The 24,380-nt window shown below is 38.7% G+C and overlaps 1 protein-coding gene across 1 annotated transcript in view; it reads left to right on the top strand.

Annotated features, from left to right (window-relative positions):
• The first annotated feature begins 1,131 nt into the window (after positions 1-1,131).
• Positions 1,132-24,380, top strand: part of LOC139725431 (ubiquitin carboxyl-terminal hydrolase 47-like) — a 46,149-nt gene continuing 22,900 nt past the window's right edge. The window contains exons 1-8 of the mRNA XM_071636505.1: positions 1,132-1,239; positions 5,730-5,936; positions 19,458-19,571; positions 20,406-20,574; positions 20,996-21,092; positions 21,693-21,838; positions 22,564-22,703; positions 24,079-24,168. Of these exons, the coding sequence (XP_071492606.1) occupies positions 1,201-1,239; positions 5,730-5,936; positions 19,458-19,571; positions 20,406-20,574; positions 20,996-21,092; positions 21,693-21,838; positions 22,564-22,703; positions 24,079-24,168 (1,002 nt within the window). The 5' untranslated portion in view covers positions 1,132-1,200. The remainder of the gene's footprint in view (positions 1,240-5,729; positions 5,937-19,457; positions 19,572-20,405; positions 20,575-20,995; positions 21,093-21,692; positions 21,839-22,563; positions 22,704-24,078; positions 24,169-24,380) is intronic.

Genomic DNA, 24,380 nt, shown 5'->3' on the forward strand with positions numbered 1-24,380 from the left:
GCCTCGTTACCAAACCAATACTTTGTTTCAATCCTGCCCATCTCGGCATTCGCTCAAAGCTTCGATAAAGGAAAAATACAAGTAAACCCCTCTCAACCATGTTGTTATCTGCATAGTCGTGTCACGTAAGATAATACGGCTATGTATATTCTTTGCATATTCTAAACTCTACACTTATATACTATATAGACCTATACACTGCAAAAAGTCCGGTGTTAAATAGTGAACACCGAGCTGGTGTTAAATTTTCGGTGCTCATTTATGGTGTTAAATTAACACCTCCGGGTGTCATTTCCAAATTTTAAACTGTTTTTTTGAAAAGTTTCTTAGTAACTGCACTTCTTGTTTCTTTTTAATTTAAACAAGACGATCAAGAATTTTACATTAAAATACTAGATTTTTGAAAAAATGTGAAAATAAATTTACACCACAGTAACACCAGCTGGTGTGATCTCTTATTGAAGCTGGATGGGTGTTAAACCATTGATATTAACACCAACAAATATCAAATCAACACCGTAAGGCGTCATTTTTGAATTAACACCAGTACAGTGTCAAAATAACACCAGGTACAGTGTCAAATTAACACCACGAAGTGTCAGGTGAACACTTTTCAGCACCATCACAGTGCATTTTCTACACCCGTGGGTGTGGTCCTCTATTGAAGTTTGATCGGTGTTAGATTTAACACCCGTGGTGTTAAATCTAACACCGATGTTTTTACAGTGTATAAATGTACAATTACCTATTATACAGAGATTAGATCGAGAAATATCAAGTGTGTCAAAACTCAACAATCACACTATTTAGCCCAGACGGACTGGGCTGGGAAATGAAACGAAACAAATGTCATAATTGTAGTTTCCAAGGGAAACAGTAATGATCAGCACCATCTCCAGCATCATCTACTGTAGTATGTAAAGCACGAGAGAGGGGTCTCTCTTGTTGATTGTTTGTTCGAAGTGATGTGTTCGTTGCATTGGGGGTAAATGGTGAGTCCGTCTCGACCGAAGACTCTCCGAAACCTCGTCGAGAGGAAAAAGTAGTTTGACCCCGGAAGCGGAATTCAAGGGTTATCTGCTCGACATTATTTACCTGATCTTCACGTTGACATGTTTTGGTGGAAAATCACACACTTTATTCCTCTCCCGGTTCGAAATTGATTGAGCAAGCACCATTTCAGAAGATACTTCTGAAAGAATGGTACCGATAGATAGCAGTCAGCTTGTTCCAACTGACGTAAGTTGTGAAAATCTGCCATTATTTTGTGTCGGGATTTTAAGATTTATTTCGGTGATTGCGTGTTGCAATCGAGCGAGGACTGTCTTCAGATAGGCAAAAGCTAAAGGCTGACTCACGCTTCGCTGTGTGACGGGGGTGGCGATGGTAGTGTGCATGCTGCACTGATGCGATGACTGGTGGATTTTGCCGTGCAATGCAATGTGACTATAAACTTGATCGTAGATGTATTGCACAATTAGAAATTACGGGCTGGACCTTTGGGCATACGGGCGGATGAAAAAGTTAATGTTTATCTGTCTTTAGCGATCTTATCCCCTCCTCACCGAATGCAGTAGACTCAACACTGAGTCCCTCAGATCAGCTGAGATGATGCAGACTAGATTCTATTTCAATCAGGAATAGAAATCTAACATGTTGGAAGTAGACTCTATCTAGCAGTTAGACATCTATAGACACCAACGTTAGACCTTTCTTTACTCGTTACTAGACTCTAACATTAAGTATGTTGTACATCGCAACAACAATACAGTGGCAGTGTGTTGGTGGATGATCTAGATCAGAGATGTGTAATGGTGTGACCGACAATATTAAAGTGAATGTTACTTAACCCCAGATTTTGTGATTTTAATTTGTTTTTCAGTCTTTGTCGTGTGATCACCATGCAAGGCTTGCAATACATAAGCCCGACCAGACGCTGTGCGAAGCACGGCGTCAGACAGTCTCGACAGACAGTCTCGTCAGACAGTCGGAGCCTTGCTATCAAAGTGGGGAATCACAGCGCAACAAAACTTATAGACATTTTTACGTTACGTAAAGTGCATGCTTATATCACAGAAGGTACATAAGTCCACAGAGAGTCCTCACGATAATTCCATTGAAGAAAAAAAAAAGGCACTATCTAGCGCAATTCCCGACCGTCGGGGTTCATCGTTGTAGAATTCAAAATGGCGCGTTGATCACTCAGCAAATTATGCGTGTGCGTGCGTGGCCGGAAGTGCAGCGATATATTGCGTGCGTGCGCTCTTTGGTAGTAGCACGGTTGACAGGGTGACCTTTAAAAGTGCATTCAGATCGCGTGAACTGCCGATTATCAGATGTATCGTTCGCACATGTTGTATAAATCTTCATTGTCAGTAAGTTGTGAAATGTGTATGTCGATATAGATAACATGTAGTGTCATTAATGAAGATTACATTTAATGAGTTTGAGGTGACAAAAATGATGTTAAGTATCAAAACTCAAATGCGATCGCAATGCGATCGCTGAGCTCTCTTTGTGTTGTGGGTCGTGACGGTACAGCCCTGTCGCTATTTATACAGCGACTGGGCTGTGTATAGTTAGCAATACATTAACTGCGAGCAGCCTGAGCGAGAAGCGTTCGGGTTGTGCGTCGTAGGATTTGGGATCTGGTCCGGGGTAGTAGATCTATCGTATTTAAATTTCAACTTGAATACTAAAAAATGTGTCAATTTAAATACATGGAATCTACTTGTGTAGTCCAATTATTGACAACAGGATAAGGGGAACATTTAGTTCTGCTAATAGATCTAGAAAATCTAGTCCATTTCTGTCCAAACCGATGACTTTAGTTTAAATGATTCGGTCAGGAGGGATCTGCGAGAATGACAACTGCTCTGTTGGACGGATTTGAAACCTCTGCACTTGCGCTAGTTGGTGGCAGTGTAGCCTTTTGACCAGGCACTCTTGCTGCGCGACATCGTGTGGCACCCGATCGCTCTCTGCTGGTGTGGGCGCACTTCACTCGCACCATTTCGCTTGCCACTACACAACGCACGGTGAAAGGGTCTTGTTCAAAGGCTAAAAACATGGCTCTCATGCATATTCATATCGCCAATGTGCAAAGTGCCATGCAAAGGTCGCATCGAAAGTCAAAGAATGAACAGGAGGTACATGCATGGAGATGAACTCGTAGAAAAATGTCTTTTCAAGACCACATGGGATCAGTGTGGAAATTGAACAAGTGAACGTACATGTACGGTATGAAGAAACATAGCCTTCTCTGTATGTACAAAAGTAAGCCTTTTGCCGGTGAAATACGTAACTTATAGAGGCACGAAAGTTTGTGTTTCTATTTCACTGTACAGAGATAGCACTCTTTTGACTCGGGGCACTCGTCGTACATTGTACAGTATAACTGTGTGAAGGAGTGCCTGGGGATTAGCAATACATATTACTCAGTGCTGCTGAATGGCCAAATGTCAATGAAACTCTCAGCGCTTTTTGGCAACCCCAATTCTTGAAAATGGACATGATTCCCGCGTGATTTAGGAAAGTTGTGCCGGTTCTGCATTTTTAACAGCAAAATTTGGGATTTTTGATCGAATTTTGGAGGTGACTAAGGGACTTTCCTGTTGTGAACGACAGTGGTAGTGGCAGTATATGATTGATATGATTTGCGTGTGCTGTGACAATAAAATTTGCTTTCTTGTGATTTGTGATAAGTAACCATATTCTGGTAGGTGACTGAATACTGGTAGGCTTACCCTACTTTTTTTTTTCCATGTGTATCAATGTCCAATCACAGCAAGGCCTTTTTTTTTTAGGTGAAACATAGTTTCGTAATGCCTGCAGAAGCTATCAATTTTTGCTCTAAAAATAGAATGGACACATGCATTTTAAGAAAGTTGTGATATATGATGTGATAACATAATTTCTGGTGAGGAATGACAAAAATGAGAAGTATTATAGCCAAAAAAATATGTCGACACTATTGCAATCTGAGAACATTTCTAAGTATGGTTGCCTTGTAATGCTTGATTATCAATTATTAGTAATCGAGAAATCGGGCCATAACAGTAACCATAGATCGGGCCATAACAGTAACCATAGATCTTCCGCGGCTTAGAGTATATCGCATGCAGCTTGCTGGGGTATATGATTTGCTTGGGCACGATTGCTAGGACATGATCGACAACTTTCTGCCTCCACTGGAGCCAATACTGAAAGTGGAGGGCTGGCTCTTCAGGAATAAAAGTCAGGTGCACTGACCTTTATTCCTTTATACTTTTTATCTCAGAAATCTAAATATTGGCTCATTATCCTGGCAAATCAGGAAAAAAAAAATGAAAATCATATAACCATTGAACACTTGAATCTACAATGTTTATAATGTACAACAGGGCTGCACACAAACCCATTTTTTCTACTGGTCTGACCTGTTTGTCTGCCAGTGTGCAGGGCTGTGTACAGGTTGTAACTCTTGATAAGGAATATGAGCTTGAATGGAAACAATAGAAAAGATGTGACACGCTCTATCGAAATGTGTCAAAAGTCAGGAAAAATGAAATTTTAGATATGTTTCCTTATATAATTCCCTGTATTGTTAACAATGGTCGCTGCTCTCAGTGAGTTGAATGCCAGTTAATCCCCTTCTTTGGCAAAGCAAGAAAAATCATACACAGAGTGGGTGACAAAGGTAAAGGCCTGATATGGAAAATCAGATCTGAGCATAATGAGGGCATTCACATGTTGGATACAGTGAACCCTGGCATTCTGTAAAGCACAAACTTTTCACCAATTTTGAAGAAAACATACATAGTAACAAGCAAGTACCCACTTGATAGATTTGAGAATAACATTTTATGTGTGTGTTTGTACAGTATATATGTGTGTGTGTGGGGGGGGGGGGGTGTCTGCCTGTACGTGTGTGAAGAGTAATAACATGTACTTGTACATTAATACAAATTGATGGTGGGTACCATATCATTGTGCTAATTACATGTACCAGGCAGTATTAGTGTAGATTAAATGTGGTGAAAGTCACTTGACTTCCAAGGTTATCAACAAGTGATGGTAAACAATTTTTAAAGGTTTTTGTTTATCTTCTTGTATGAGAAATATTTAATTTAACCAAAATCCTATCACTTTGCAATACTGTCACCAAATTTTTATGGTTAAAAGCAGATCATAGACAGAGGAGAACAAAAGTTACAGAACACTGACCACAACTTCATCTATATGTTGTACATGTGGATTGAGTGAATGCGGCAAGTAGAGCACATCAGTGAAAGTTTTAGGGAAATTGGGCATTCGTTCAAAAGTTATGAAGTTTTTGTTCTTCTGTGCAGTCACTGCTTGATGACAAGACTACTACAGTTCATGATGTCACATGCGTAGAACAATAAAGTAAAAAAGAATTCCACTAAATTGAGTTTTTTGAAAAAAGTACACATTCCCTCGACTTGTTACTGATGTACATGTATGTTAAAGGTAGAACAAAATAACAAGAAGAAAGATTTTTTTTGCCATTGTAATTTGTCCATGTGAATTGCAAAGGAAGTTACTCTAGAGGAAACCTACAGTCAGAAAAATTGTGAACATTATGTGAAATTCATCCTGCAGGAGTTAGCACACAAGCAAATTGATTACCAAGTGCGTAAATATTTTAGCAGTAGACTGCTTACTTCTAGTCTGGCGAGAGAAAGAAATTAAAGGTGCAGTGTGTTTATGTCTCTCTTTGTCTCCAGGCAACCTGCACTGCCGACCTTCCCAAGATCCTCTGCATCATCCAAGACGTTACCAACCCGCAATGGCAGACCTGCAAGTTCACGGTCAACCTGCCAATGTCCACTACTGTGGCCGAGCTGTGCGAGGAGGTGGCGAGGCAGGCTAACTACGAGCCGGACACCTTCGAGTTGCTCTGGCAGAGGGGAGGAAAAGATGGCGGTGACGATGTAAGCTGTGTTGTCAGCCTTGACAGATTATATTACTCAGAGTTTCTGATTTAGGGAAGTAGATGAGGTAGGATGAGGATGTAGCAAGGGTGGCGCCATTTTTTTTGGCCCTTTACATGCCTTGCCAAACAGACTAGTAGAAAAATGGCATAGGGTTGCAAAATGTGTCTCGTATTTCAGCACTCAACAGGTTTAGCTTGGAATTTACTAGCTGTGCATGCTATGCTTTTCACATTTTCCTGACATAGCAACAACACGCATATCTTTTGGTTAATGCCACATGTTGCCTGCTGACATGATACTGTTGTCGCAGTTTTCTTCATTTTTGCTAGTCTTGTTGCGTGAATGAATTTTCTGTCGCGATGTAGACTAGTTACCTTTGCTGTAGTAACCCGTTGAGGACTGGCTGATATTGCTGCAACATGCATTTCCCATAGACACTTGCCCAAGTATACTCGGGACTCGTCTTCAACGGATTAATAAGTAACTGCAATAACTCTAAACCTCTATGGCAGTGGTTAGCTGTGCTTGAGCAGTTCTTGTGACTGCGTATGAAATTGAAAACACATGATATTCATCTTACCCACCATAATACAAAAAATTATCACGCAAAAAATGTACACTTTTATAGTATCTATACATATTGTATGCACGTGCAAATGGCAGTTATATACAGTGAGAGATTCAATAGCTTCATTTTGCAACAGATTTAGTCATATGGCTTGAAGATGCCATATGACATGTTATGCTGCATAAGACATCAGGCAGTTGATCTGGCCTGGTTTGACTATATGCACATTGTTGCCTATAGGTGTACCATGGAGATCCACCATGTGCTGGTATTTTCTGTCTTGTTACTCTAGGGAAGTTGAAGCAATTGTTATATACCACATGAAAATTGCACGGTGTTCTACGCTGTTTTACACTAAGTTTTCAAACGACTTTGCTACCAGCTGGCACACTTGAACATTGCAGATTGTATGCATGCGTCATCAAAAAGCCATGCACATCTGCAACATTTGGTGTGTTTACTTCAGTGGTGTTGTGAGACCAATGGAATGTTAAATAAAACTTAAATATTTTTGTTCAGAAGATCGATTTCATTAGCACAGCATTCTGAATATACTTAAACTCAAAACAAGCAAAGACACAAACATGAGTTAAGATATGAAAGACTTGTTCTGCCTCAAATTAATTGATTATCTAAGTGTGGTGTAACTGCCAAACTTATCACATCATGCACTGATAATGACGGTGTAATGTCTGCAATGTGTATTCTATTAACTTAAAAAAAAAAAATCAGCAACACATACTGATAATCATCATGGACCTTTTTTTTTAGGAACTTCCGTGATTACAGAAGCTACATTTTGCTTGTTTTATTTTGTTTCCTATTCCAGTATTTAGTTTTGGAATTTGTCTGTGTGTGTGTGTGTGTTGTGTTGTGTTTGTTTAGGTTGTCATGATAATTTGTTTTGTTTTGTTTTGTTTTGTTTTGTTTTGTTTTGTTTTTGTTATAAATGGAGTTCAGCATCATTCATGGGGTTTATTGCTGGGGTGGGAAATTTTTACCAGTTGAGAAGACCTTTGGAAATGAAACTACAAGTATACACACAACACAAGCACACACACACACACACACACACACACACACACACACACACACACTCATGCACAGAGCACACAACATACATCTAAGCCTTTGTCCCTTATTAGGTCAACAGGAGGTGGTGACATAATTCTAACTGTTTGACAAGGGAGGCTCCGAACAAAACAGCTAATAGCACCCTTTGATTATACTACTAAGTTTCATTAATTAAAGGTTATCATAAAAACACTAATCGATAATCAAATTATGATTCTAGTGGCCAGTATTTAGTGATTCACTTCCATAGTATTTCCAATAGTTGTCGGTCCCTGAAATAGACACAAAAGGTAATGGTGTGATTTCCAAAGCCAAGACAGTTGTCCAAAGAAATATAATGCCTTTGACCTTTTTTATGACAGTCTTAGGCATTGAAGGATTAATTGGGAATAATATGCTAACTATAAACTGTCTGTCAGTGTGTCCTTTTCACAATATTGTGTCAGTAGCTTATCAAAGCAGTCTTCACTTCTCTAAAAGGACAACACACAAATACAAAATATGCAGTCTTGTGGGGGAATTTGGTTATTTCTAAGGTGATTTAATTCATTATTTGCAGTTGCCATAATCCAAGCAATGCACTATTATGAACAGTACAGCAATCAAGGTATGCATTGTTGCTTTAAAAAAAAAAGTGAAGAGACACCATCCAAATTTCCAAATACAGTAAACATGGATGTTCAGTGTTAAGTTACGTGTCTAAAATGTATGTACATACATTATGATTAGGGGAAAAAAAGAAGAAATGATAAGATAATGTAGTATGTGTGCCTGTAACCTCCATCATAAGAACCATATACCATACATATTTTATCATGTGTACATTTTACCTCTTTTCCCTCATGCTGTATCTCTGTGATGTACATACAGTATTTGTAAGTCCAAGTACTACATTATTTTTGTGAAGCTTTTGCTATACATGTTATTTTTAAAGAAATACAAGTAAGGAACCATTAGTGGCGAAGAGTGGCTCGTGAGTGGCTCGTGAAGTTCATCATAATTGAGCTAGTTTTCAGCAATTTGTGTGAGTAACTTTGATATGTGAACATTGTGTGGAGAGAGGTCATCCACCAGGAGTCGAACTATGATATATTAGTATATGTGTTGTGACTGAGCCTATTCTTTGCTTCATTTTTGTGTGTCAAAATTACTTTCCCTGAGAGGATATATGTGTCAGTCCCACATGATCACTTTGCTGGAGTATCTTGGAGAAGACTGCATACTAACACTCTGTCTGTGCTAGTCACTGGACCGTAGAACCTCTCTGAATGCCCCTTTGAAGAATCCTTTGCATTGTTATTGCCCTAATCTGGTAGTTAAGACTGCATTGTGCCTAACATGTCCTCTGACAAGCCTACTGTGAAGACCAGATCCCAATCTACACTTGACCGGGTTGACTCCACCCAGCTGACACAAGATGTCATCAAAGACATTCTACAAAACAAAAGCTTCATCTCTTTGGTAGAAGAAACGATTTCCAAGCGGATAAAAGCAATGGAGGAAACCATAGAGAAACAAAATGCCCTCATACTGGACCTTGAAATGAGCAACAATGAAAAGTCCAGAGAGCTCATTGACCTCCGAAAGCAGGTCAGCGACCAGAAAGACAGCATACAGGCGATGGATGCTAAGCTTGATGCCCAGGAACAATACTCCAGAAGGAACTGCGTTCGTCTATTTGGCTACCCCGAGAGACTGGGGGAAAACACTGATGCCATCATTCTGAAAGTCGCGAAAGAGCACTTGAAAGCAGACCTGAAGCTGGAGGACATTGAACGTTCTTATAGAGTTGGACCGAAGAGGGAACAGAGCAAAGACAACCCGAGGGGCATCATCGTGAAATTCAGATCGTACAGGATACGCCAGGAATTCATCTCCAAACGCCGCAAGCTCAAGGGTCAGAGGATGTCAATCGTAGAGGATCTGACAGCACGGAACCAGAAACTCCTCAGTGAGGCAAGGGCAAACGAAAAAGTTGAACAGGCATGGAGCAGAGACGGTCGCATCTACGTGCTGTTGAAAGGAACAAACAATCAAACAAGACTGGTCCACAACACAAAAGACATAAAAAAGCTATGACTTTTAACATGCATGATATAATCATCAAGTCTCGACCATCCTATCTCCTGGTGGAACTTTAACTTTATCTTCTGCATACTCAAAGACTTTTGAACTCTTTTTGACTCTTTGATGTGATTTTTGTGTTTTACTAAATTTTGTGTCTGATTTTCCCCCCTTTATTCCAGTAGTGTCCTTGAATGAATCCTAATGTGTGTGTTTCTTGCGATGTCTCTGTGTGTGTATATTTCATTTTCATCCATACTTTTCTCAAAACTTGCAGAATTAAGATATAAATATGTTCCAATACAGTATTCAATACTACTGATTATAATGAATTCCATTGACGCTGAATATTTGATAAAAAATTGTGTTTATATTCAAAATGAGTAATACACTTGAAAGTATAGATCCAGATATTCACTTCTTAGAAATATCCAATTCATACAAATGTTATACGCCATGTGAATTTAATCTGAAGTTTGATGATAGATCTGGTCTTAGTTTGATACATTTCAACGCCCGAAGTTTGCAGAAAAACTTTGATTCCATTTATGATTTTTTATCATCACTTAAACATTCTTTTTCTGTGATAGCAATATCTGAAACTTGGATAGTTGATACTCCTATAATCCCGTATAAATTGCAAGGATATACTTTTATAAATTCAAATAGGTATTCTGGGAAAGGGGGTGGGGTAGCATTTTTCATTTTGGATAGTATTAAATTTAAGACCAGAATTGATATCCTTCAAACTGAAGAAGAGAAGGCTTGTTGTGAATATCTTTTTGTTGATTTTGAGGGCAGTAATAACAACTCAACTGTGGGTGTGATATATAAGAAACCAGGATGTAAAATGGATTTGTTTTTTGATTTTTATAACAGAGTTCTTCGTATTATTTCAAATGAACGTAGAAATGTATATATCTTAGGTGATTTTAATATAAATTTATTCGGAATTTCGTTAGATCAAGAAGCCAAACGTTTTATAAATCTCAACTCATCCTATGGTTTGGTCCCTTTAATTTATACCCCTACACGTATAACAAGGAATAGTGAAACACTCATTGATAATATTTTCACCAATGTTATTTGTTCTGAGTTGGATTGTGGCAGTTTTTATGCTGATATCACTGATCATTTACCAATTTTTATGTTTGCAAATACAACAGTATTAAAACATGAGAAAAGATCTCAGGAGAAAATTAATCGAAAAATATCAGATGAAGGTTTGAAAAAGGTAAAACAAGAACTTAGTAATTTAGATTGGTCTTCTGTATATTCAACTTCTGATGCAAATGAGGCTTATGATATATTTTCGTTTTTGTTGATTTCAGTAGTAGACAGAAATTTGCCTTTGAAGAAAAGTAGTGTCCGTAAGTGTAAAATAAGGAAACCATGGATTACCCCAGAATTGTTAAGATATATAAAGAAGAAACATAAATTGTATAAGATATTTTTGAATGATAAAACTGTTATAAATGAAAGGAAATATAAAATGTATAGAAATAAAGTGAACAATTGTTTACGTCATGCTAAAAAAACATTTTATTGTAACAGAATGTCAGAAAATAGAAATGATAACAAAGGTATTTGGTCAATAATCAATGATATTTTGAAAAAATCTGAGAAACATTTCCCTGATTATTTTGTTAGTGATGATAGGGAAATAAATGATCCTCAGTTAATAGCAAATGAATTTAATATTCATTTTGAAAACTGTTGTAAAACTGCATTAGATTCATTGTCTGATAATATGACATGTATTCCTTCATTCGATACTTACCTCACAGATCACTTTGAAGGATAATATTGAGTTTGAGTTCGAAAAAGTTAGTAACTGGTTTAAAAGTAATAAGTTAATTGTTAATTTTGATAAAACTAGTTTTGTTATGTTTTATAATAAATTTAGTAAGGTTTTTGATTCAATACAGAACATTGAAATTTCAGTTGACTCACATTGTATTGAAAGATTAGAGAGTGTTAAATTTCTTGGTGTTCATATTGATAAACATTTACAATGGAATACACACGTAGATTATGTTAATAGTAAAATTTCGAGGTGTGTCGGCATATTGCATAAGGTAAAATATCATTTGCCATTACGTGCTCTTATTATTTTGTATAATTCATTGATATTACCTTATTTAACATACTGTGTAGTTGTTTGGGGAAATTTTAGTCAGTATAAAGTAGATGCATTGATAAAGTTGCAGAAGAAGGCAGTTCGTATTTGCACTGGTAGTGATTATTTTGCTCATTCAGCCCCTTTATTTAAAAAGTTGAAGATTTTGAATTTCCATGATTTGTTCTTATATTATACAGCAATAATTGGATTTCTGCATTTTCAGAATATGTTACCTCTTAATATTTCTGAAATGTTCTTCGTAAATAACAGCATCCATCATTATGATACTCGTAACAGTAATTTATTTCATATGTTTAAGGTTAATACAACTTTTGCTAAAAAATCTGTCCGGTTTAATTTACCCGTCGTTTGGAATTCTTTGTCAAGTGATATACGCTGTCAAAAATATTCAAAGATGTTCAAAAAATCTCTCAAAAAGTACTTTCTTGACAGATACTGAACCATATATTTTTTCTGCACATATTCATATGACTGTTACATCTATATGTTTTAGTTGTTTTTGTTCTGTTCTTGTCTCGAAACTGTAAAACACTCTATGTGCCTCCATAATCTAGTACTCGTATATACCTGAGGGAACTTATTTCATACAAGGCCGCAAGGCCTTTCTCTAGTTCTCTTTTTCATTTCCATGAATTTTTGATTTTTGGCAAATATGTAAACTTGAACCTTGTTTTGTCTGTATTATGTCAATTTTCGATTGATTATTGTTTTGTGTGTTTTGTAACCACGGATTTTTATTGGAATGAATAAACGAAACTGAAACTGAGAGTACAATTTTACTCTCATAGCTCAGTAATTGTACAAACAGGTAGGGAATACATGTACAGTAAAGCAATGTTCCAAATACATGTAGCGTGACAAGAAATAATGGTAGATTAGAGAATTTCCAAACTATTCATAGAATACCAGGCCTGTTTTGATACACTGTGTAAAGACATATCCATGTTAACCCATCAGTTTAAATTGCTGACTTTGAGACTACTATACGCCATATATTTAGCGAGTCAAAATTTTGGTGAAATGAGACTTCCCGACAATTTTGCTGGTGGTTTCATTCGCGATCGTGGAGTCCTGGGGGCGTTTCATCAATGAGTTCATCGGAGGTTTTCACTGACAAATTTGCTATCAGCCAATCAGACGCAAGGATTTCAGTAGCTTTTAACAGTTGTCGGTGTAAATCACCGACAAAAAGTTTCATGAAACGGTCCCCTGTACTGAACGGAGAAATGTACGCATACATCACATTCATATCAGGATCAGAGTCAATATTTTCGCAAGTTTTTGATTTTGCGAATAGCAGCTGACTTCCGATATTTGCAAAAATAAAAACCTTGTGAAATATTTGGCGCATACAGTAAATGACCAAGTGTTAATAAAGTGGGTATCTCATTGGCTAGGAGACTTTGTGGCAACCTTCTGGCAACTTGAGTCTTGCTGGTTCGTGGTGATGTTTCTGCGAGGTTTCCTTGTCTTCGGGGAGACACAAGAGAATTGAACATACATGTGTTTGATTTTTAGAGACTTTGTCCAGTCTCCAGCTGGTCTTGGAGACATCTCCACAACATCTCCATAGTTGCGGCCAAGTTACAGGGACTAATTTTGTCCGCGACGTCTCTGACACTTCTCTGTGACCTTGCTAAAACCCATGGCGACCTACATACTGTACGTGCTGGCGATGTTGCGGCGATGTCCCTGTAACTTCCGGGCGAATAAGTTGTCACCTTGTTTGGAGATGGTCTTGGAAGATGATGTGGAGATGTTGCGGCGATGTCCCTGCAACTCTCAGGCGAATAAAGTTGTCGCTTTGTTGTCTCGCCCACCGGAGGTGAAGGCAAGACTAAGGGATCCAAATGGCGTCTGTCTGTCGTCCGTCTGTCGTCCGTCCGTCGTCCGTCACAAATGTTCAAGTTTACCTGCAAGACTCTCTTATGATGCATAACTTAGCAACTGTTACAGCAATGGCAGCCACACTTGGGTTATAGAAACACTAGGGGTATCTTCATGTTATGGTGTTGTCGGAGGTCATGTGATGATGTCAAAGGTCATTTGAGGTCATATATTAAAGAGTATGTGCAAGACTCTCTTTTCTATGTTACAGTTTACCTGCAAGACTCTCTTTTGACAAATAACTTCACATAAGTTGCTTGGATTACAACCTAACTTGGGTCAGAGATGCACTGGGGATACCTTCATGTTATGGTGCCGTTGCAGGTCACAGGATAAGGTCAAAGGTCATTTGAGGTCATACGTTAAAGTTTACTTGCAAGATTCTCTTATAACACGTAACTCGACACATGTTGCTACAATGGCAATCAATCTTGGGTGATGGATGCACTGGGGGTACCTTCATGTTATGGTGCCGTAAGAGGTCAGATGATAAGGTCAAAGGTCATTTGAGGTCATACGTTAAAGTTAACTTGCAAGACTCTCTTATCATGTAACTCAGCACATGTTGCTACAATGGCAATCAAACCTGGGTGATGGTAGATGTCTCTTGGGAAGTTGAAGATAACCACAAGGTCAAAGGTTACAGACAGGGGTCAACGAACTTTTAGGGCCCAATGTCAATTTTTAGGGCGCATTTCGTTTATGGCTCATAACTTTTGATCCCTTTGTCCATTTGTGACCAAACTTGAATGGAAGATGTCCCTTGGGGAGGTGAAGGTCGTCACAAGGTCAAAGGTCACAGACAGGGGTCAACAAACTTAGGACCCAATGTTATGAGGGCGCGTTTTGATTGTGGCTCATAACTTTTGATCCCTATGTCCGTTTGTGACCAAACTTGGACGGGAGATGTCCCTTGGGGAGTTAAAGGTCATAGCAAGGTCAAAGGTCACAGAAAGGGGTCAACAAATTTTTAGGGCCCAATGTTAAGTTTTTATGGCGCATTTCGATTATGTCTCATTACTTCTGATCCCTTTGTCCGTTTGTGACCAAACTTGGATGGTAAATGTCCCTTAGGGTGTTGAAGGTCACCACAAGGTCAAAGGTCATAAGCAGGTCAAATAACTTCTGGGAGTTATAAACAATATTCATTCCTTGTGCGCGAATGGGTGAGACAATTTAGCGATTGCCTTGTTTTGAGATGTCTTGTCCTGGAGTCGCCTTCTTGGCGAGAACACATGCCATAGTATTGGTCGTTTGAGTTGCATGAGTCGGAGCAGCATCTCCTCCAGTGAGATACGCCTGTAGGCCCTCACAGATTGACTTACACCAGGCTTACCCTATATGGCAATATGTATGTACCTGCAGCTTTTGACATAATTTCCAGGTGCATCACTCCAGTAATGTATCTGTAAAACATGATATATTTGCGGGATGAAATTTTCGCGAATTGGAGCTGACAGCATTTTTCGTGGTATGAAATTTTCGCGAATTGCCACTGGCGTTTGCATATAGTGTAGACAAGAAAATTTCACATGCATTTTAATTTCGCGAATATTGGCGCTCGCAAAATTTGCGAAATTAAAATGCATGCGAGCATTCCTCGTTTTACAGTAAACTGTTGCACACATGTATGTTAGTACATCTACATGTAACTGCAACCGCCTTGACTTGAGATGTGTACAACTTTCACTTACTATAGCATAAAGTTTACAACTCATATATGTTTATGTCCAACCTCCTCAACTTTATTGCAGGTAAACTGTATAATGGCCTCCATCTACATAGCTAGCATGCAATCTTCCAGTCTGCAGCACCTGAAATAGTACATACGCCCATTTGTACACGTATGTGTCTATGTGTCTCTACAAGCAGGACAACCCCCATCAATATGCAAACTGTCATTAACGTGAATTGACTGTGCACCACTGTGCTTTTAACTTTCATGAGCTTGAGTTTAATACGCATTAAGCTCCAACCACCGTGAACTTAAATTATATTATATACCTGCACCTGCAATAGACAGGTACACTTTATATGATTATGGATGTACATATATATATTCAAATCTTATTCATACCCTTATTTAAAGGTTGTTAATGAAGGTTTAAAGAAAATGATCAAATTCAAGCAACATACAAATAGTTACTGTCTGCAAACTAAATTCTGTGTATTGTATGCATTTCCACCATCATAAAAATATAACATAAATCTCAGAATGGCTAAAGTCATCCATAACATACATGTAGCTATGAGAGACTTTCAAAGAGAAATAAATCCATTTTATGAAGTCTCTCATAAATGTGTCTTTTGAGCAAAAAGTCTCTCATGAAACTTTCATGGAATGGACCCCAGGTACATTTTCTCTATACACATACAAACAGATACACATACAAAATTTATTTCTCTCTCTCTCTTCTTTCGATCTTTAAAATAACAACAACAACACATACAAACAGATGAAATCGCTTATTACTAGGTCTTAAGAGCAAATATACATTGTATCCACAAAATAAAGTGAACTGATCAGTCTTTATGATCTTAACATACAGATCATGCTCCTAGTATCTCTGTGAGAAGGAATTTCGTATTCAAGCCTCTGCCAGTTCGAATTATGAACTGCATACAGTTTTGTACATCCAACCTTAACTGTAAATTGATGTCATCATTATCTTCAACTAAGTAATACTGAGTAGTGTACACATCCTTATTTTTGCATGATCAAGTATTCACACTGTGGGACTCAAAATCATGTAAACTTGCAGGTTCTAACAATCCACTAAGCAATTGCTTACTCACACGTTCTTATCAAATTCACAGTAAAGAAAGAATTTGATATGACATACCCATCCACAAAAAATCTATGTTCTGCCTGATTTCCCTAAAATTTAACATGATTTTAACTGACAAGTATTGTTTTGAGAGAAAACAGACTTTACAAAAATTTTGTACAATGCCCATTAGATTTTCACCAGGCCCAGGGCAATTGGTCATGGAGAGTCTGGCTGTACTTTTTGCATAGGACCTGCGTTACTACCAGTATTGCACCAGAGTACTCCCCAAATGATCCATTTGAATGCACGGCCTGCATAGAAATCTACTATACACACAAGCAATTAGTTGAATACTAAGTACTGTATATTGCATTTACTGGTCTTCCCGTGCATGCTACTAAGTACTGTTTCCATGATTTACCAGGAGACGAAGTCCGCAATTTCAACCTGTTCAGAATGTGCACAGAAAATCATGAAGATATTTTCATGGGTTTTAGAATTCACGCTAGCAAAAAGTAGTGACAAAATCTGTGGAAATTAAGGTACCATGAATATTTCTGCATAGCTACAGTGCATTCAGCTAGTCCTCAATGTACATTTGCACTGTAAATGTATCGTTGAGCTAGAAAAGCACTCAGAGAGCACAGACCTCCGCTAAGCAGCCCATTTCCACCCATACACACACGCTGGAAATCACCCCTACTTCCCAATGTAAAAGAAGCCTTTCCCATTGTGTCTCAGAGTCTACCTCATCAGTGCTGCTGCTTACTGCAAGGAGCTTCAAACACAAGCTCCTTGCTTACTGCATGCTGCCCCTTAAGCGTGCACTCAGTGCGCGTGTGCACGCCTCAAATACGCATAGATTGAACTTGTTGGCCCTTTTTGCCGATGATAATCCTTCAAAAAATCAACGAAGTATCATGAATCCAGACGGTTATCCGGATCACTACCAAAATTTAATAATCTGTACTTTGTGTCATTGACAACTTTTCTTGTAAACTTCATTCAAATCCGTTGACAACTTTATAGTTATTTTGCAGACAGTCAAACACACAAACACACAAACGAACAAACAATCGAACAAATGAACCAACCCCGGCAAAATAAAATGTAAATTTCTGTATTGTATATGGCTGCTGCTTCTTCTCAAATATTTTTTTGACTGTCACTGAAATATTCATACATTGTACGTACATAATGTTATTGTATAACTCTTAATAATGGCATTAAACATACTGATACGTACTTACGCATGACAAACATGCAGTCAGCATATTCATCAATATGTATTGGACTGAAATGGGCTGATGTGTTTCCTTTTCTTCACAGTAATCAATTGAATCGATCATAGAAATTGCTTTGTTCTATGCTACTGCGCACAAGACAAAGCGTAGCTGGAGAGTGCAGCGTACAGCCCGTGAATGTGTGTGAAACATTTGTAATGAGGCTATATCTTCACCAAACAGGAAGTCATAAATAAGAGAGGATTTAAAAGTCAGCCGGCATGGGGCCTCTGCAGTGGACTAGGTCGCATATCATCACCTGACTGATCACATGACCAAGATCCTATCACCACTGAAAAAGCTACAGAGTTGTATCAATCTTTTGAAATCAAATATATATGTGATGCCAAGTAAAATAAGGATCAGATTTATACATACAGAAATGTTTTCATTTAGAGTTCTTATACAGTTAATTTACAGATTAGATTTCAGGGTTTCGACAACTTGAAATTCTAGCATGTTGCAAGGAAAAAAACGCATCTTGAATATGTATGACAATTGTACATGAATCATATCATATGCACATACATGTACAACATTTGTATGTACATGTATGTTAATTGTATAATTTGTAGCTTGTAAATTTCCTATACTTCCTTCATTCCACTTTGACTTTTTTTGACAGTCTTGGAAATAGAGTGTGACTTCTTTTGTGTAGAAAAAACATTGGAGCTTCGGCTCGTGTGTATTAGAAAACAACTCGTCAAATTTTTGCACTAAAGGTCTTGTAGTGTTGTTTGCAACCAACTGGCTGGCAACTGTCATGCTATTTTTGTGGCACAATTAAGGAAGAATTTTTAATAGAGTCTACCATGTCACCCTTGTTCAGTCTTGGTCTATCCATTGAGTTAATAATTTCAGTACATCATCGAAAATTCTACCATGTTCATTCAAGACCTCATCACTCTGCAAATGAGGAGCTGTGGATGCATTGAATTTGAATCTTAATTCTTCTACAGTTGGCCAGTATGGCACTCAGAATTGTCCCCAAAAAGAGAGAAGTAAATACCAGGTATTTAAAGGGAAGGTAAACCCAAAGATAAACGTGGATTGAGTGAAAGCAGCAACATTAGTAAAACACAATAGTGAAAGTTTGAGGAAAATCGGACAGTCGATGCAAAAGTTATGAATTTTTAACATTTTGGTGTTGGAACCATTGGATGAGGAGACTACTAGAGCTTATGATGTATGAGTAGACAACAATTCAAAGAAAATATAAAGAAAATTCAACAAAAAATCACTTGTTTAGCATTATGAAAGAGCACTTGACTAACCGCTTTCAGAAAGCAATGGGGATCATTGCTACCCTTAACATATGTCAGTATCAACTTGATGGAACTTGTAATTTTTTTGAAAAATGAATTTTTTCATCATTTTCCTGTGACACTTTCATAGTCCATGATGTTTTTGTTTGTGTTGTTGTAACCATATACCTATAATGTGACCTAGATTACATTCCATCTGTCGATGAATAGAAGGCATCCATTTTATAGACATTGTATGGCATCTACGTATGTCCTTCTGCTTCTCAACTGAACGATATCATGTGGAGATTGAGTGTGAATGCAAACAAAACATGCTCAAACCTTGGTATGTAGTAGACAAGTGGGAGGGAGTGGGGATAAGGGTGGGGAAGGGGAGTGATGGGCTTGAAGGGGGTGAGGAATGGATAGAAGCACGTGTGTAATTCAATCACTTGTTACACTCTCAATCTGACCCCTCACACAGGTACTGATGAATGACAAGGGGGATAAATCACTCGGTGAGATTGGGATGCTCACTGAAGGGAAGAATCTCTTCAGCCTCCAAGACAAGGACGGAATGCAGCCAGTATCAATACAGGTAAGCAAGGCTTCCCCCGTTTTGCCTACCGCCCTCGGTTTGCGTTCCCTGCAAAAGGACAGCTTGCTGTGCTGGGCAGTGATCTCATTCATGGAATTCATTCATTTCGTTTCATTCTTTGATATGTGTCAGATGGTGGTCAATATACTGTATACGCCATATATTTCGCGAGTCTGAATAAGTCAGTATATTGATTATTGATGACTGTTGTATCAAGTTTGTTCATATGTAGCAGAATCAGGGGTGACCCCCCCTTCCCCTCCCCCTCCCCCTCCCCCTCCCCCCCTCCCCCTCCCCCCGGGAACCCAGGGGATTGGGATGGAATGGGTCCAAATGGGGACTTAAATTGTACGTGTTCATATTCGTCTTGAAAACCCCCTTGATAAATATTCACCAAACTTAGCAGGTAGCATGCCAGGGGATTAAGATCTCAATTTATTCAACAGGGCACCATGCTTCCCTTGGGGGCCCCTAGGGGGCCCAATACCCCCCCCCCCCAACATTAAGAAATATTTACAATTCTTCTTCTCTAGAACCAGAAGTGATAGAGCTTTAAGTCTGTTTTTTTTTTCAAACTGTACAGTCTAACATTTTTTTTTCACACTGCATAGTCCAACATTATATGAAGTACAGTGTACTTGACAGATATTTTTACCAGTGTGATGGAATAATATACAAATGAACACCATGCCCCCAGCTTTAAAAGCTACCCCCATGACAAGTTTCCAATGTTCTCAGGTAAGAGTCTACTAGAATGCATGGAAGGTGAACTTGCGATACTCAGGTGAGCGCGAGACCCCCGGGGTCTCTTGTTTATTTATTTTTTAATTACAGACTGGTGCAACAGGTGTGACCACATCTCCCAGTGATGTCGATGCCCTGAACCTAGCAACAGATGACACCAGTCCCATCATCACGGCAACCTCGGATACCAGCTCCATATCGTCAGACTACTCTTCCTACGTTCCTTACTCCCCAGCAGTGATTGGCAGATCAGAAACAGGTTTGTTTCATCTGATCACCTTCTTTTATTGACTGCTGTTTGAATATGGGTTTTGGGTAAATTGAGTGTTGTTTTTGCCAATTTAAAAAAATTTGCTTGATTTTTGAAATATTGATATTGCAGTGCTTTTCAGTGAAAGCCTTGAAATAAGTAGAATAATAGAATACATTTTAGGTTCTTGCCATAGAATTGCATCAGTTTGTAAGTTACTGAACTGAATGTCTCCATAAATATATTTCTTGTTTAACTGCCTCTTACTTAATCTTATCCTTTCTCCTTTTCTGTCCTGTTTTCTCTTTATGTTAAATGTTTGTCTTGTGTTATTTTGCCTTGACTCATCTGTCTGTTTGTCTGTCTGTCTCTTTCTGTCATTTGTCCCTTTGCCCTCCCCCCTTCACCTGCTCTATAATTGCTATTCCAGGTTTTGTGGGGCTGGTTAACCAGGCCATGACGTGCTATCTCAACAGCCTCATCCAGACTCTGTATATGACACCCGAGTTCCGGAATGCCATCTACAAGTAAGCGCCCTGAGTCATCTTGCCTGTGTGCTGAGGTCGTGTTGGAGGGGGGAGAACGTCGTCTGGGGACTCATGTAGCTGGGAGAGTTTTCTGCCTTAGAGTGCAATGAGGGTGGAGTCAGTACCTTATGATGAAAATGGAAATTGATGATTTACATGACTGAGCAATAAAAGTAGAAGGGGAAAAATGGATTTCTAGATTTGTGCATGATATTTTCCTTCCTTATCATATTCACATTTCTGTGGCATTTTCCGGCATCAGTTTTATGTCATGGGTGACAGAAATGTACCTACATTTCAAGAATTGTTGACGAATGTAGCACCCAACACTGAATTGTATTAGAACATGTACTATTAATACACTATTTCAGCTGAATTGAATCTAATGTATTTTTGTGGTAATCACAGCAGATATTGCACGAAATTATTACAGTAGTCACAGAAAGTACAAATGTTATAGAAATGACACATTCAGAGTCACACATCAACAAAAATCAGCAAAAATATTACAATGATGACGATGGGTATTGTTATGGTTGTTAACCTGTGGAAATCAGGTGCCTGAAAAGAATGATTATGTGGTTTTGTTGACATATTCAGATGGGAACTGACCGACAAGGAGGAGAATCCAACCAAGAGCATTCCCTATCAACTCCAGCGTCTCTTCGTCCAGCTGCAAACGAGCAAGAAGCGATCTGTAGAGACGACGGACGTGACGCGCAGCTTTGGCTGGGACAGCAGTGAAGGTAAATAACCGTGAATATCCATTAATATGTGCTGGCCCTCTGGGTCAGGGCTAGATGTGAGTTAACGCACTGGCACTGTTTGATGGGATAATCAAATTTGTTGTAGAGTACTGCCAAACAAGTGATGATCTGGTCTGTCATATCTACCCAATTATCCAAGTAAAATCTTTGTTCAATCCAGAGATATTTGTGTATACCATACTTACTTGATTTATTAATGTTAATGTATCTAGCAGAATGTTTTGCTGTCATTCATGGTTTTATTAGTTGCCGACAAGTTCCCTTTGTTTCTTTGTCGTGTAATGCACTGAAAATGTTCTGCAATAGGGGAACAATGTTAAGGATGATCTGCCCGAGGAGAACATTTGCACTGCTCAGCTGTCTAGTGTTCATGTCTATCTCATTGGTGATTGGTATTTGACAAACCTATGTTGTATACATTTGGTTAGTTCCCGGTGATGGCTAAAGCTGTTGGGTGATAGCATCTTGGGTCATAATGTTGTGTTATTTTGCCTCACTTTGTCTACTCCTGATGAGAAATGAAGAGACTTAAACTTACAACTCCAACTGTGAGTCATAAGTAGACAAAATATCTTCAGATAGGAACTTATGCCTTGTCCTTTGTGTATTATCATAAATATATGCCTTGTAGGTCTTAAAGTGCATGTTAAAGGTTTCTTTTTGTAATATTTTTGTTGTTTACTAAATATTGCTTCATCTTGTAGCCTGGCAGCAGCACGATGTCCAGGAGCTATGCCGCGTCATGTTTGATGCCCTGGAAAAGAAATGGAAGGACACGGACCAGCAGAATCTCATCAACCATCTCTACCAAGGCCAGATGAAAGACTACGTCAAGTGTCTTAAGGTGGGTGCACGTTTTTTCATGCATAGTCCTGCCAAACCTCTGTATAGGAAAGAACAGATCTTATTTCCCACATGAACACTTCCTAACTCTCCGCGGACTGGACAACACAAATGATTTGTTGTCTACTTTCATTCAATGTCATGCCTGGTTTGTTTGTTTGTTTGTTTGTTTGGTTTTTTTTTTTTTTTGTAGAACTGTGATAAGACCTGGCTCTCATCTCTCTACCATGTTAAACTTTCAAACTTCCAGTGAGTTAGCAGAAGTGCCTGTAAAAGCGGCTCATAACAAGCTGAAAAGATCACACGATCACCTGCCATGGACGCAACACTGCAGTCAGTCTCTGGCCTGAGATTCATGCCAAACCTTATACCACCCAAAACAGGTGGATGGATAGTGAGGTAGCACAAGAGCTGGCTGCAGCTTTTGTGGTGTCCCACACACTCCTAGCTTGAAGATATACTTGGATCAGGTTGGCTTGTAGCCACATTGAGAGGGGTTTTCTTGGAAATGCTCTGTGCTGGGAAGAATTTGTCACGTAATGTGTTTGCTTTATAAAGCCAAATGCCTTACCACAGTCATGACATCAAACAGTTACACGGCATCTGTTACGCTGAGAAGAACTGAATTTTAATCTAGTGTGTTTGCTTTAGTAGTCAAGTGTCTTTACCACAGTCATGACGTAAAACAGCTGTACAGCATTAGCTATGCTGAGATGAAACCTTTATGCAATCTGTTTGCTCAATGAGACCAAATAAAATATTAACGCAGTATTGGCATAAAGCAGCTACAGCATTCTGTGTATGTTCTGATATGACTATATTTTAATCCATTGCCCGTGAAACTTGGTGAGTCCCCTATAAAGTCCACTGCGATTTCATGATATACCGGAAACATCAATATCTTTGCGCAATTAATTTTTCATGCCGAGCAGCTCAAAAAAACATATTTGCAGGTTCCAGAATTCGCGCTGCACAATGGCTTTTAGCTCGTATGTTTCCATCCACTCACAGAAAAGTCCTGCTGCCTGATCCATTCGATCGTACAGCCTTCGTAGAAAGTATGAATACTGCACACACATGCGCTCAAATGAATTTTACAAGGGCTCATGCATGCACACACACACACACACTCGTACCAGGGAGCCACTACTGACGAATCCCATGATTCAACGGTTTGAAAATGTGCAGAGAAAATTGTGAAGATATTCAAACAGGTTCTAGAATTTGTGCTAGCCTGAATTAGTGCAAAATAGGCATAAATAACTGTACCACAAATTTTTCATGTTTACAGTAGGAGGGAAGGGTTTAAATAGAGCTATTTCTGAGGTAGATGGTGTAATTGGTCAAGGGTCCTATTATTCTTCTTGTCTCTACAGTGTGGCTATGAGAGTGCAAGGACAGATGCCTTCCTGGACATCCCACTGGTCATCAGACCCTTTGGAGGCAACAAGGTCAACGGCAGTGTGGTATGTATCTCATTATCCAGTCTTATTCCTTCAGTGGGATATTTGTAAGTCTATTTTTCACCCAGTCACCCTCTTTGATCATTTGTATACACAATGCAAATGAAATCATCCAGTTCTTCACTGCAAAGTGACGATGGCGAGATACAGGTGTGATCATTCATTTTTGAATAAATTAGTGACTTTATAAGGTAGTCAAATTTCCGTAGGATGTA

The sequence above is a fragment of the Diadema antillarum genome, unplaced genomic scaffold (genome assembly GCF_040938485.1).
Source record: "Diadema antillarum isolate AM-2024a unplaced genomic scaffold, OU_Dant_1.0 seq00000041_RagTag, whole genome shotgun sequence".
Lineage (NCBI taxonomy): Eukaryota > Metazoa > Echinodermata > Echinoidea > Diadematoida > Diadematidae > Diadema > Diadema antillarum.